Source organism: Haliotis asinina, chromosome 1 (genome assembly GCF_037392515.1).
Source record: "Haliotis asinina isolate JCU_RB_2024 chromosome 1, JCU_Hal_asi_v2, whole genome shotgun sequence".
In the NCBI taxonomy this organism is placed as follows: domain Eukaryota; kingdom Metazoa; phylum Mollusca; class Gastropoda; order Lepetellida; family Haliotidae; genus Haliotis; species Haliotis asinina.
The window spans coordinates 14,264,620-14,277,751 of NC_090280.1; the positions used below are offsets into that span (position 1 = coordinate 14,264,620).

The 13,132-nt window shown below is 42.9% G+C and overlaps 1 protein-coding gene across 1 annotated transcript; it reads left to right on the forward strand.

The window, feature by feature from the left end:
* The first annotated feature begins 2,486 nt into the window (after positions 1-2,486).
* On the forward strand, positions 2,487-12,310 carry LOC137287241 (beta-1,3-galactosyl-O-glycosyl-glycoprotein beta-1,6-N-acetylglucosaminyltransferase-like). The gene is made up of 4 exons (XM_067819457.1): positions 2,487-2,775; positions 7,776-8,571; positions 10,204-10,436; positions 11,460-12,310. The coding sequence occupies exons 2-4, from the start codon at positions 7,838-7,840 to the stop codon at positions 11,774-11,776; spliced, it is 1,284 nt and encodes a 427-aa protein (XP_067675558.1). The 5' UTR covers positions 2,487-2,775; positions 7,776-7,837; the 3' UTR covers positions 11,777-12,310.
* The last annotated feature ends 822 nt before the right edge of the window (positions 12,311-13,132 follow it).

A 13,132-nucleotide genomic window follows, 5' to 3' on the forward strand; every position in this document is an offset into this window, starting at 1 on the left:
CTGTGGATGTCTCTCAGGTTCACTGTCATATTGACACGGACCAGCATGCAGTCAACATCGTGGTCGTCTGCAAAAAAGAGATGCCAGTCTTAGACATCCCAGGAATCAATACAGAGGAGCAACGAACAACGAGCAACGCCACCACCGGCAGCTTGTAGCTTTAAACTGCACCAGTTTGTCAACCACTTCTACTTAGTCAGTAGTCCAGACTGATTCTTCCTGAGAATGTCACGATGAACTGCTTCCATTTTCTGTCATCAAAGTAACCATCCAAAAGAACCATGAGAGTCAATATGTGTGCGATCTTTCTGGAGATTGAGCTGGCAATGAATTTCCAAACATAGTTTTGGGACCTAGCTTACAAAGCCCACTATATAACAGATATTACTGTCACTGACCACTAGCGTCACACACTCACAAAGACACACACCCATGGTCCCGAAGGGGGGAATCATCTACAACAGGGTGAGGCTTAAGGGTTCAGTTCGGTCACAAATGTCACATACGTGTAAAAACAAACTGGTGGATGCAGGCTTCGAACGAAATGAGTTCGAATGACTTTATGCAACGTTGCATTAAATCTGTGGGCAAAACATTGTTTAAAACGAACCCATTAGAGTTATGTACCTGGAAATTCGAGTTCGAAACTGTAAAATGAATTTGTGTGCGTAATTTATTTTTGAATTAAATTCGGTTCGACTTCAAAGTGAAGGTTGAAGAGGAAGGAAGTAAACTAACAGGCTAAAGAAATCATTGCAGGGTTTCAAAAATCAGATCGCCCGACGCCCGGGACTAGTCAGTGTTCATTTCGGGCAAGCAAATAATGGTATCTTACTTGTCCGTGGGTTACTAAATAATTTCTGCTTACGGTTTCAAACTCCAAATAAACTTGGATTCCATTTGATATCTGCTCAAAATGTAGCTATCGAATTTCACAATGATTAATAAGTAAGAGTGATCTGTCTTTGCTTTTTTTTTGCTTCTCAATAAATAGTCCACTAAACATTAACATCAATAGCAAATTGTTCATTTATTCTTTCTTAATTACATCGGCATGATTATTAGTCAGGACAAGTTACTGTTTTAAAGTAGCAATGATATGACCATTGTGAGTAAGGAAAATAGATGTATTTATTCTAATAAAAGGCGTATGGGCAACATAATTGTGTATGTAATTCACTTTCCTATTTCTCAGTGGCGGTTTCTCATTTTGTAATATCATTTCGTCTTGGTATAATTTCTTTTGTTCGTTAGTGTATATGACCCTCTGAAATCCAGGAGGTAAACTTGTGGAAATTTGCTCCATTGGAACATCATCATTGGAAGGTCATTTGTCATCTTCTCAGCCACTACCTGGTATGACGTATATTTTCCCCGGATCTACCGGGTACCCTTGTTCTTCAGTCAGGATGATTTGGGATGGGAGAAATCTGTGACCGTCGTTAATACAAATGGTGTTGCGTTGCATTGTTATTGTTGTTCCAACACCTATATTTTAGATCAGGTATCCCTGGCTACTGTTGCCAGATTCCGTCACTGAACTAGCCTAGTAGCCTTGTAGTAAAAGCTTACGTTCGTCACGCCCAAGGCCCGGGTTCGATACCCCGCATGGGTACAATGTGTGAAGCCCATTTCTGGCATCCCCGCCATGTTATTGCTGGGATATTGCCCAAACCGGCGTGCGACTAAACTCACTTACTCACTTGTGTGAAACGTGATCACGTGTTTCCGTTAGTGACGTAAAATCAGAGGATACTCGCTCACTCACTCATCTATTTCACAGTGTCAGTGAGTGCGTACGACAGACATACCAATTAATTTTGCTGTCTGTCTATCATTGAAAATAATCTAAACTATTACTTTTACTATCCTTTTATTGATGATTCTTAAAGGGATTCGTATGTATTGGGAAATATGAATGTCTGAACTAAAGAGATATAATTGCATTTACCAAAATTAAGTTTATTAGATAATGGAAATCAATTAATGGTTTTGACACAATCTTTACTGACATGCTTCCTAACTAAGCATCAGTAAATTTGGAGGATTCATCTTTAGATAGCTAAACCGAAAACATGCTTGAAATGTCGCCTGAACGTAGCCAGTAAATCAACTCAGAGAGGTCTGCGCAAAGAGTGACATCAGTAATCAGAGGTAGAGAGTTTCCCCTGTGGCTTCCAGTCTCTGTGCGGCCCGATTATGTTTTGTTGAAACTAATGGGTTTCACCACCCTGGTAACCATGTGTGACTTGACTGACATGCCGTGATATACCTCTCACTCACTCACTCACTCACTCACTGATACAAAGAGGAGTCACATGGGTCATTGAAACAAGCTATTATTCTGTTTATTTGATGGTATTTTCTAATTCATGAACTCTCCAGATTGTTTCATATATCTATTTACTTTCTCATCCTCCATGGGTATATAGCTGATCACAGGAATGTCTGCTCCAGACTCCATTATGTGCAAACCAACCAACCCTATGGGTAACACTCCACACGAATGACGACGGTTGGATTGTGGTGAGAAAGGAAGTACTATGGTCTCTGTATTTACTTGAAAAAAACAGTCAGCAAATACGAGGGCGTGCCACCCGTGCAGATTCGCACTGTTAAGTTACGTTTGTGGAACAGCCGGGGAAAGGTGACCGAGAACAGTTTCCGGAAATCTCGAAACGTTTTGCTGAGACGCAGCAGGGCCGACCACGCAGACAGTGCAGGTGAGGCGGGGACGATGGAGCAGACGAAGTGACGAAGGGAGGGGCGAGTCAGGTGGGTGACGACAGTTCCCGGTGACTGTAGATACAAAGTATTCCTTCATATTGAATATGGGGAGTAGCGGTATAACGGGGTATTATTTCTCCCTGTTTCGTACTTGAGGCTTTTTACACTATGAACGTTGTTTTGGCCTAATTTCTGCATTGCTTCACTATACTGTGTATTTACGGAAAGTGGCTTACATGTGCAGTATGGCAGATCACTCACGCGCATTGGCCACATCCTCCCGGTAAATTGGTTCATTCACGTGTCAGCTGTATCCTATCGTCACATATAAAACAGTCAGAAAAGCAGACCTGGATTATATTTTAAGTTAGCGCGATGATGAACTGTTAATAGAGTTGATATGTCCGATACAGATACACGATCATCTAGGATCGAGCCTTTGTTCACCCTCGTTATAGGGCGGCTACTTATCGTGGTGACTGTTGGCAGAGTGAGAGGTACACACTGGATGTAAAGGATGATTATTTACATAGTCGTGTACTCTGGAATCCGGCTGTTGAATAGCATGTAGTGATTTTACACCGCTTTAGAAAATTCAGTAATATCATTGTATGGGAACCAGAAATAGACGTATCACATTAATTATCATTACGGTAATCGAACCCGGATCTTCGGTGGGACGAGCGAACGCTTTAACGCTGGACTGAATGGGGCGACACTTTACCAAGAAAGTGTAACCCCAAATTTAACATATGTTACCTCCGTAACAGTGTAAATGTACGCTTGTACGTTTGTACTCCAGTCTGACGTGTATGTACTCTAGTCTGACGTGTCTGACGTGTTTGTACTCCAGTCTGACGTGTTTGTACTCTAGTCTGACGTGTTTGTAGTCTAGTCTGACGTGTTTGTACTCCAGACTGACATGTTTGTACTCTAGTCTGACGTGTCTGACGTGTTTGTACTCTAGTCAGACATGTTTGTACTCTAGTCTGACGTGTCTGACGTGTTTGTACTCCAGTCTGAGGTGTTTGTACTCCAGTCTGACGTCTTTGTACTCCAGTCTGACGTCTTTGTACTCCAGTCTGACGTGTTTGTAGTCTAGTCTGACGTGTCTGACGTGTTTGTACTCCAGACTGACATGTTTGTACTCCAGACTGACATGTTTGTACTCTAGTCTGACGTGTCTGACGTGTTTGTACTCTAGTCAGACGTGTTTGTACTCTAGTCTGACGTGTTTGTACTCCAATCTGACATGTTTGTACTCTAGTCTGACGTGTTTGTACTCTAGTCAGACGTGCTTGTACTCCAGTCTGACGTGTCTGACGTGTTTGTACTCTAGTCTGACATGTTTGTACTCTAGTCTGACGTGTTTGTACTCTAGCCTGACGTGTTTGTACTCTAGCCTGACGTGTTTGTACTCCAGTCTGACGTGTTTGTACTCCAGTTTGACGTGTTTGTACTCCAGTCTGACGTGTTTGAACTCTAGTCTGACGTGTTTGTACTCCAATCGGACATGTTTGTGCTGGCACTACGATGGAAGTTGCCGTCGGATGGACGACGACGCTGTTCCGCTTTACGGTTGTTGCGGTGGGCATGCGTGTACGGCTCAGTGATATACCCGTGAACCGTGAGCCATTTCAGTCCTTGAGTAACAGTGCATGCAGTTGCAGTGATGTCCACACTGAGAAGGGGGGCTACGTACTCTAACATCCTATGGCACGGGTTTGATTCCCACATGCACTGCACCTAAGGTGATGCTTGTAACGTTTGTCACAACTATCCCAACATGTCTGCAGATAGCTCACCTGGCAATTATTTCCCTCGAATTAGCAGTCTTCCACGTGTATAGAATCAAAATTATTTAGCACACTTATAAACCTGGTGCAAATACATTGAATGCACTGACTTTGCTTATTAACGTCTATATATGCATATGGTTTGTAGAATAAGCATTTTTGAAATCGCGCGATGATGTAACTCTACGGACGTCCAGACTTTGAGTTACCGACATCCTCACGCGATTTTGAAAATCACCTTAGGTACAGTGACATGAGTAAAATGTGTGATACCCATTTCTGCTTTCCCCACTGTGACATGACTGGAATATTGATAAAGGCGGCGTAAAACTAAACTTATTCACTAAATGACATTGTGTGTCATGTGATGGAGGTGTTTGTTTGTTTCTTGACCCTGAACCTGTGTGAATACTCAACCACGACGTTAACATCATCAGCCGCCGCGACATCACGACATCACGGCATCCCAATACACTACGCTAACTCGTTCTCGTATAGCTAGAAAGTTCATTTATCAGGTCATCTAGGAAAGGGTTGGTCAAAGGATTCCGAATGAGCCTTTCCCTGAGATAAGTGCCCCAGCCACTTTATACTGCATGTGACAATACCTTGTTCATGACTCACGCCAAATATATGTTTTATCACTCCCCACTAGGACCTGCCCAATGCTCTTCATAAGTAGGGAACCTGAATATCACCACCCCCTACACACAACGCATGGGATGCACGTACACAACGCATTAATCCCATACACGGGCACTGAGTGTCATTTTTAGTTGGGGCGGTGTGGTGGCTGAGTGGCCAAGGCGTTCGCTCGTCACGAAAATTGACATCATACACATGACAAATTTTACGCCGTACACCAGTCAGGAACGATTACTCTACAAACAACTATGATCACAAGCAAGTGCAGGCGGCATTATTATCATATCAACATTGACTGATTCCGATTTATCGCCCAATTGTTTCAATCACAGATTAATAATGCGAGTATATTTTGGTGACCCTAGTCTGGTATCCTTTAACCATCCACCTTTTTAAAGAAAGACTTGATCCCGAGCAAGGTTAAACACGAGGGCATTTGCACAACGAATTCATACAGGATATTTGTCTTCATATGATAACAACGACCCTCGAATATGTTCAGTTGGATTTCTAGTATAAAGAACCTTGATCAGCTATGAAGTGCTTGGTTTCATTCAAGAGAGACAACTCCGTTAATCCTTCATCAGTTTGTGAGTTATCCCCCTTTGTTTACTTGCTCGCAGACGACAATTTCAGTGATCCTCAGTGGATTTTAGAGTATTATTACAAGGACATCGGATCAGCTAAAGTGAGTGTTTCAAGTAGAACAGGCATCCCTTTGTCCACTGTTTATCGTGGTTTGATAAATATTGCAAATGGATATGGCACTGAGTGCCGGGGAGGCGCAGCTAGGCCCAGAAAATTGACTGTTGGTGACAGTAGGAGGCTTGGTATTCTTATTTCAAAAAAAACCCGAAGGAGTTTAGAAAACCTAGGGCTGAATATGATTGATAGAGAAACCGTGGCTGTCTGTAAGGAGACAATTAGAACTGAGCTGCATGCAGTGGGTTGGCAGAAAAGTCGAGGAATTCCTTCACCGATCATGAAACCTGAACAAGCGGAGTGATGGTTGAACTGGTGCTTACATCATTGACATTTTCAGTGGGACAATGGGATTTTCTCAGTTGAAAGTTCAGTGTGGCTGTGTCCTACTACACCGAAATGCTGAATCAAACAAACTGAAAAACCTTTGTATCAACGCCCACTATAGAGTCCGAAATTTGCCATGTTGGATGTGTATTTAAATTGAATATGAACATTGAGCACGCAGATATTCTCGAGGGATATTTACTTCCATCTGTTCAACCGTTCTGTGGAATATTGGATATTCCAGCAGGACAACAACCCAAAACATCGTTCCAAGCATTCACAGGAGTGATTTTGGACCCAAAACATGACACTATTAGATTGGCCAAGCTATAACCCTGATCTAAAGCCAATATAAAATGTTTGAGGACTTATTAAGGAAAGTGTCAATAAGACAAATCTGACAAATATTGCCGAAATGAAAGAAAGGGTGGTCAAATATTGGGACAGGATGCACCTCGACTTAACTTCTTGGATCAGTAGTATGCCCGCCTGTATTGCTGCCCTTGATGACATGACAAAATACAAACTGTTCTCCTGTCTTTGAATCTGGAGTTATGGTCTGCTAAAGTAAAAAAAAATTAAAAACTTTAAATTCTCAATAATTTCTGGTCATACTATACATACTCTTTGACAGACCACAGTGGGCATTCACTCATATTCAAAGGTAGACCGAATTATTAATATCTGAACATTTTTACATGAGATTATCTGTGTAATGACATTCATGACGTGTTCCACAATAACCTGACGGTTGTGCCAAGGACAGTAGCATATTAGGATTCATCAGAATACGGTTAAGATATAATAGAACAATATAAAGATATTTAAAGATAAGTAGAAGATAGTAATATTTATTACATTCGTGAATAAGCATTATCACACAGACACAGAATTTAGTGGGCCTGTCGTCTGTATATCAGCCATCACATATACTCGCGGTTACCGAGACTGACGATAAAGTTGTCATTTTGAATGTCAGTGGCGATACCTTGACACAATTGTGACATTTATTTTGACTAAAGCATTGATGATAAATGTGTGTAACAGCTGACCAGTTACCACAAATGTATAACTAAAAACAATAACTAACTGACCAGCACAATGAGAGGTACTGGTTTGTTATTTTGTTGATGCTGGTTATTTCTTGTGACCATTGGTAGGTTTAAGTCTGTCGCACGTGATCGGTTATTCTGTACTATATGTAATATAGTAGCGCTTATAACGTGAAGCATATATCTAAAACCGTTTTCATATTTCTAAGGCGTCATCTCATTCTGACCAGTGATGCTGAAAGCTTCAGATATGACACTGGTTGAACGTTGGGCTAGAGTGTTTGCTCCTCACACCAAATGTCTGGGTTCGATTCCCAACAACGGTACAATGCACTGTTTCTCTTGCCCCGCGCCATGCTATTACTGAAAATGACCTCTGCTCAACATTGCAACATGCAAAATTGGGAAAGAAAGGCAAAGGCACACTCCAGTCATCGTGTTAAGAACCCTGCAACGGGGCCGTGTACCCCGATTCAGTGCCATCCGTACGTTCACCCTATCACAATCATGGGCTTCTGTGTTACAGGAAAATGCGGCGCTGGTGGAGCCCTGCAACGAGATCGTGTTCCACGAGGCAATGAAATTCGTATGTTGACCTTGTCACGTGTGATCACATTTTCCAGGAAGATGCGGCGCTGGTGGAGGACGCTCATCTTCCTGGGCGTCATCAGCTTCGTCATCGGATACACCATATACTGGAATGAAGACAACGTGAGGAACACGATCATCTCAGTAAAACAAGCTGCTACTTTTGGATTCGTCTCCACTCCGTACCACCCTTTCCACGTCAACTGTACTGCGTTGTTGCTAGGCAACAAGACAGAGATATACAACTCCATCATGTTCAAACAGGTTCCAGCCACCCGCCGCGCTCTACCACCCATACATTCATGTGAAACGTTTAAACAGAGGTATATTCTCAATGTCAGCAAAGAAGAGATAGATTTCCCCATTGCCTTCAGCATCCTGGTGTATAAGAACAGTCATCAAGTCGAGCGCCTTCTCCGGGCAGTGTACCGCCCAAGCAATGTCTACTGCATCCATGTCGACGGGAAGTCAACAGCCATGTTAGAAGATATGCGCCGCCTAGCGGCTTGTTTTGACAACGTGTTCTTGTCTTCCCGACAAGTGAATGTGACGTGGGGAACTTTCTCCGTCCTCGAACCGGAATTGATATGCATGAAAGACCTCTTGAAGTACCGTAAGTGGCGTTACTTCATCAATTTGACTGGCCAGGAGTTTCCACTCAAGACCAACTACCAACTGGTCAAGATCCTACAAGCGTACAGAGGAGCTAATGATGTATCAGGAACTACATCAAGGTTTGTACCATATTATCTGACACACGTTCCTGCCGTCCGGTCGCTTGGGCGAGGAGAGTAGATAATGGATTCCAGGGCAGGTTGGTGCAGGGAATCCCAATGTTGTTTGGGGCACAGGTAAACTGGGTTGCGCTGCATAGAGAAAATGACAAGTCTTCTTACATGCGAGCGAAGCAAGCAAATGTTGGCAACGTACTTTCCTCGCTTCGGCTCGAAAGATATTTTTCATGTCAGAATGAAATATCGCCACCATCAAAGGTATACACCCCTTCCAACTTCCGGTTCAACGAAGTGAAGGAACAGGAAGGTATTATTCCATATGGAATGCTTACAGTTACCTCCCCTGCTTCATTCGCCAGAAGGGTTTTTATGTAGAATACATGTTACGAAAATTCTAACAATAGCGGCGACATATGAGATAAATAAACTCCAACGGGTTCATGATAAAATTAAGTAATAGGGTATTTCGTTTTATTTTTCGCTTATTCTTGTTCCGTCACTCCTTTCAACCGGAATCTGGCAGGGTAATGGAGGTAAAGAACGATCTGAATACCACGAGTGGCGCTAAAATTGTTGAATAAAAAATATTTCACGTGAGTAATTATTAAACATGGGGTAGGAAATCTGAGAGCACAACCAAGTGAGGGAATGGGAGAGCACCTTTGACCGTGGCGATGTTTTATTTTGACCTGAAAAATATTTTTCGATGCGAAGCGAAGGTAGTACGTTGCCAATCTTTGCTCGCTTCGCTCGCATATAAGAAGACTTGTCATATTCTCTATGCTGCGCAACCCCATTCGCGCTACAGTTTGCCTGTGTTTGGGGCAAATTATGGAGACTGGAAAGGCACTTAATTTGCAACTCAGCTTCCTTGGCAAAAAAGGTCACGAGATTTTACTGTCGCGTCAGTCAATTTCTTTAGCCTTTGGGCACACTGACGTCGTTTTTTACCGAATTTGGATTAAGGTTTTCGTGCAAGGTTAAGGAGTTTTGGATTTTGAAGAAAACGGATAGGTTCGTGCTAAAACCCTTCAAAGAACGATGTCACCCACACTGTCTTTTGGATCAACATTGGCGAATCCTCAGAATGTCTTTTCTGTGAAAAGTGATAGGTCTCACAATTAGGGACAAAAAGACTCTGAATTTATCCGTGAAAATGCTGCAAAATTGGAAGTGTACGAATCTTTAAGGCGGAACGTTTTAATGGATGGTTGAGAGATGTGGTAGCATATGGAATATATTAGAGAGAAGGATGAAAGCGTAGTCTTGTTGGAGGAATGGGCTGTGGTGGAGAAGCTTAGTGGGAGGTATGATATGGTAGCTTAGTGAGAGGGGTTTGGGAAATTGGGTAGTCTGGCTTTCACTTGTCAAAGTCTAATAGTCAAGTCCCTTTTCAGGGCTGCGCCCCCTTGACCTGAAAGAAACTTTTGGTCGATTATTTGCCTTGACCATTTTCTGGAGCTTGCAAGTCAGCACCTCAACGCACACATCTCACTGAATGGTCCACTACTGTGTTAGCAGTCGTAGGTCACCTCAAGCCTTAATTACAAACATAACTGACACTCCGGAGAAATATATGAATTACTTTTCAAAGCAGCTTTAAATCCTGTCACTGACACATTTCTTTTCAAGATACAATGAGAACATACGGCGTTTCTGGAGAGCAGGCACAGCTCCACACGGTCTTCGTCCTGTCATCGGTTCTGTCCACGTCGTTGTCAACAGGAACTTTGTCAACTTCTCCGTGAACGACCCCATAGCCAAAGATCTACAGAAGTGGCTAAGGTTCACTAAAATACCTGACGAAGCATACTTCCCAACTCTCAACTATAGTCCCCAACTCAACATCCCAGGGACATTCAAGGGTACGTGTCCACACCTCAGTTCAATATCCTAAGGACGTTTAATGGTAAGTGTCAATATTCCAGCTCAAGATCATATGGACATTCAAGGGTAGGTGTCCACAACCCCGCTCAAGATCCAGAGGACATTCAAGGGTACGTGTCTACGCCCCATACATAAACGTAAAGTGTGCTTCTCACTACATATTAGGTCAGAGTAACCGCATTTTAGGTTTTTATTTTGGAGGGACAGGTTTTGCTTGAAAGACCTCTCTTCGCAGGTTTTACTTATCGTTAGAAAGATCGCTTCCCAGGGTTTACTATTCCTAACCTTGTATGAACTTCAACATTCAAATGATCCATGAGTGTTTGAAATCAATTGCAAAAATATCGTTCAAGATTAGTCACAGTACAAAGGTTTTCGGAAGCGGGATTGAAACCGCAATTCTCTCATCCATAGGCAGACGCTCTACCACACGGCCACTGGGCCGACGAAGATTAAGAGGTTAAATTGTGTACTTATAGTTACTGTCATTATATTGATTTTACGCGCGCTTCAGTTATTGTTATGTAGCTTCATTAAATGGTCATCTACATTGTAATTACCCATCAGTGACGGTATATATGTTGGAGAAAACACTTCCGCCCCTCGGGATTTCCCTCCCCCTCCGGTTTTACATTATCTACCGAAACCTCGGAGGTGTGTTTTCTCCTATACTTGAAGATACTGGGGACATTCAAGGGTAAGTGTCCAGTGCGATAAAACAGTGATGATGTTATGTTCCTCTTTGCGACAAAGCTCCAACCTGAACGATAGTCCAGCGGTTCTCAAGGATAAGTATCTACCAAACTACCCAAAATCGGGCTGGAAAGCAATTTCAGAGCACCACCCCCCTTCCCACACAACACATCCACACCCAAACGAGCTCTCACCCACGCAGCCACGCACTCACGCACTCACGCACTCGCGCTTGCAAACACACACACATACGTGCACGACAAGTAGAACTACTCACTACATAACGTACTAAATTTGCCTCCATCCAGGTGCACCTCGCCTCGAACCATTCCTTGCTCGATACAAGAACTGGGATCACGGCATCTTTGCTTACAAAGACGATTGCAAGGGCAAGTACCTGAGGGAGATCTGTGTGCTGGGGGCTGGTGACTTCGCCCAGCTGACCACGAAGAGACATCTGTTCGCCAACAAATTCGAGGAGGATTTCCAACCCGCTGGCCTGTCATGTCTGGAAGAGTGGTACTACCAGCAGACAAGACTAGAGCTGGCGGGACACAGGGAGTACGACACTTCCTTCTACACCAAGCTGGACTTTGTTCTCAACCAGATATCTGTAAAAGAGTAGGTTCACACCAGAGAAACACCGTACGACTGTCCCATGGCCCATTTGGTTTGCTAGACATACGTTGGTGAGCTTGAAGAAATGTCAATGTTGGGTTGAGACATCAGTGTGGGTTGTTGCACGTGCAACCGACAGATAACCATGAAGCTCTTTCATAAGAAATTTGTCTCTGGGGCACGACCAGGCTTACAATATTGATCTTCCGTATTATGCGTGAGCGAGTGGGTGAATGAGAGAGTTTAGTTATACACACAGCAATATTCCAGCTGTATGGTGGTGGTCTGTGAATAATCGAGTCTGGACCAGATACGCCGGTGATCAACAGAATGGGGGTCGATCTGCGCAATTGGGATACGATGACATGTGTCAACCAAGTCGGGAACCTGACCACCCGATCCCGTTAGTTACCTCAATTCTGACCTTCACGGATCAGTATTAGGTTTGGTCACAACAGCACATAGGTCTAATGTCATAAGAAACATCGTTATTGTTAATAGCAAAAATTAAAGCTTGAAAATAGATCTTGCAACTGAGTTACATATGTGTTGCTTGTTTGTTGTTTGTATTGATGAAAAGCCTTTCCTTACTAGCCATAACATCCAGCGAGCTCATAATTCCACAGCATATGTATCTGACTGGATCGTGGAAGATAGAAATATTGTGTTTGTTCGTGAAACGGTTCATTCATTATATTATACGTTGCAGCTCCCAACAGTAAAATATTACACTGATGCCATACAGTCCAGCCTCCACTTTTACTATTACATCGATGTCATTCAAACCAGCTGCCATTGGTAATGTTACATTGATGTCATTCAGTCCATCTCCCATCGGTAACATTACATAGATGCGATTCATTCCATCTCCCATCGGTAACATTACATAGATGCGATTCATTCCATCTCCCATCGGTAACATTACATTGATGTCATTCAGTCCATCTCCCATCGGTAACATTACATTGATGTCATTCAGTCCATCTCCCATCGGTAACATTACATTGATGCGATTCAGTCCATCTCCCATCGGTAACATTACATAGATGCGATTCATTCCATCTCCCATCGGTAACATTACATTGATGCGATTCAGTCCATCTCCCATCGGTAACATTACATTGATGTCATTCAGTCCATCTCCCATCGATAACATTACATTGATGCGATTCAGTCCATCTCCCATCGGTAACATTACATTGATGCGATTCAGTCCATCTCCCATCGGTACCATTACATTGATGTCATTCAGTCCATCTCCCATCGGTAACATTACATAGATGCGATTCAGTCCATCTCCCATCGGTAACATTGCATTGAAGACATTCAGTCCATCTGTCGACGGTAACATTACATTGATGTC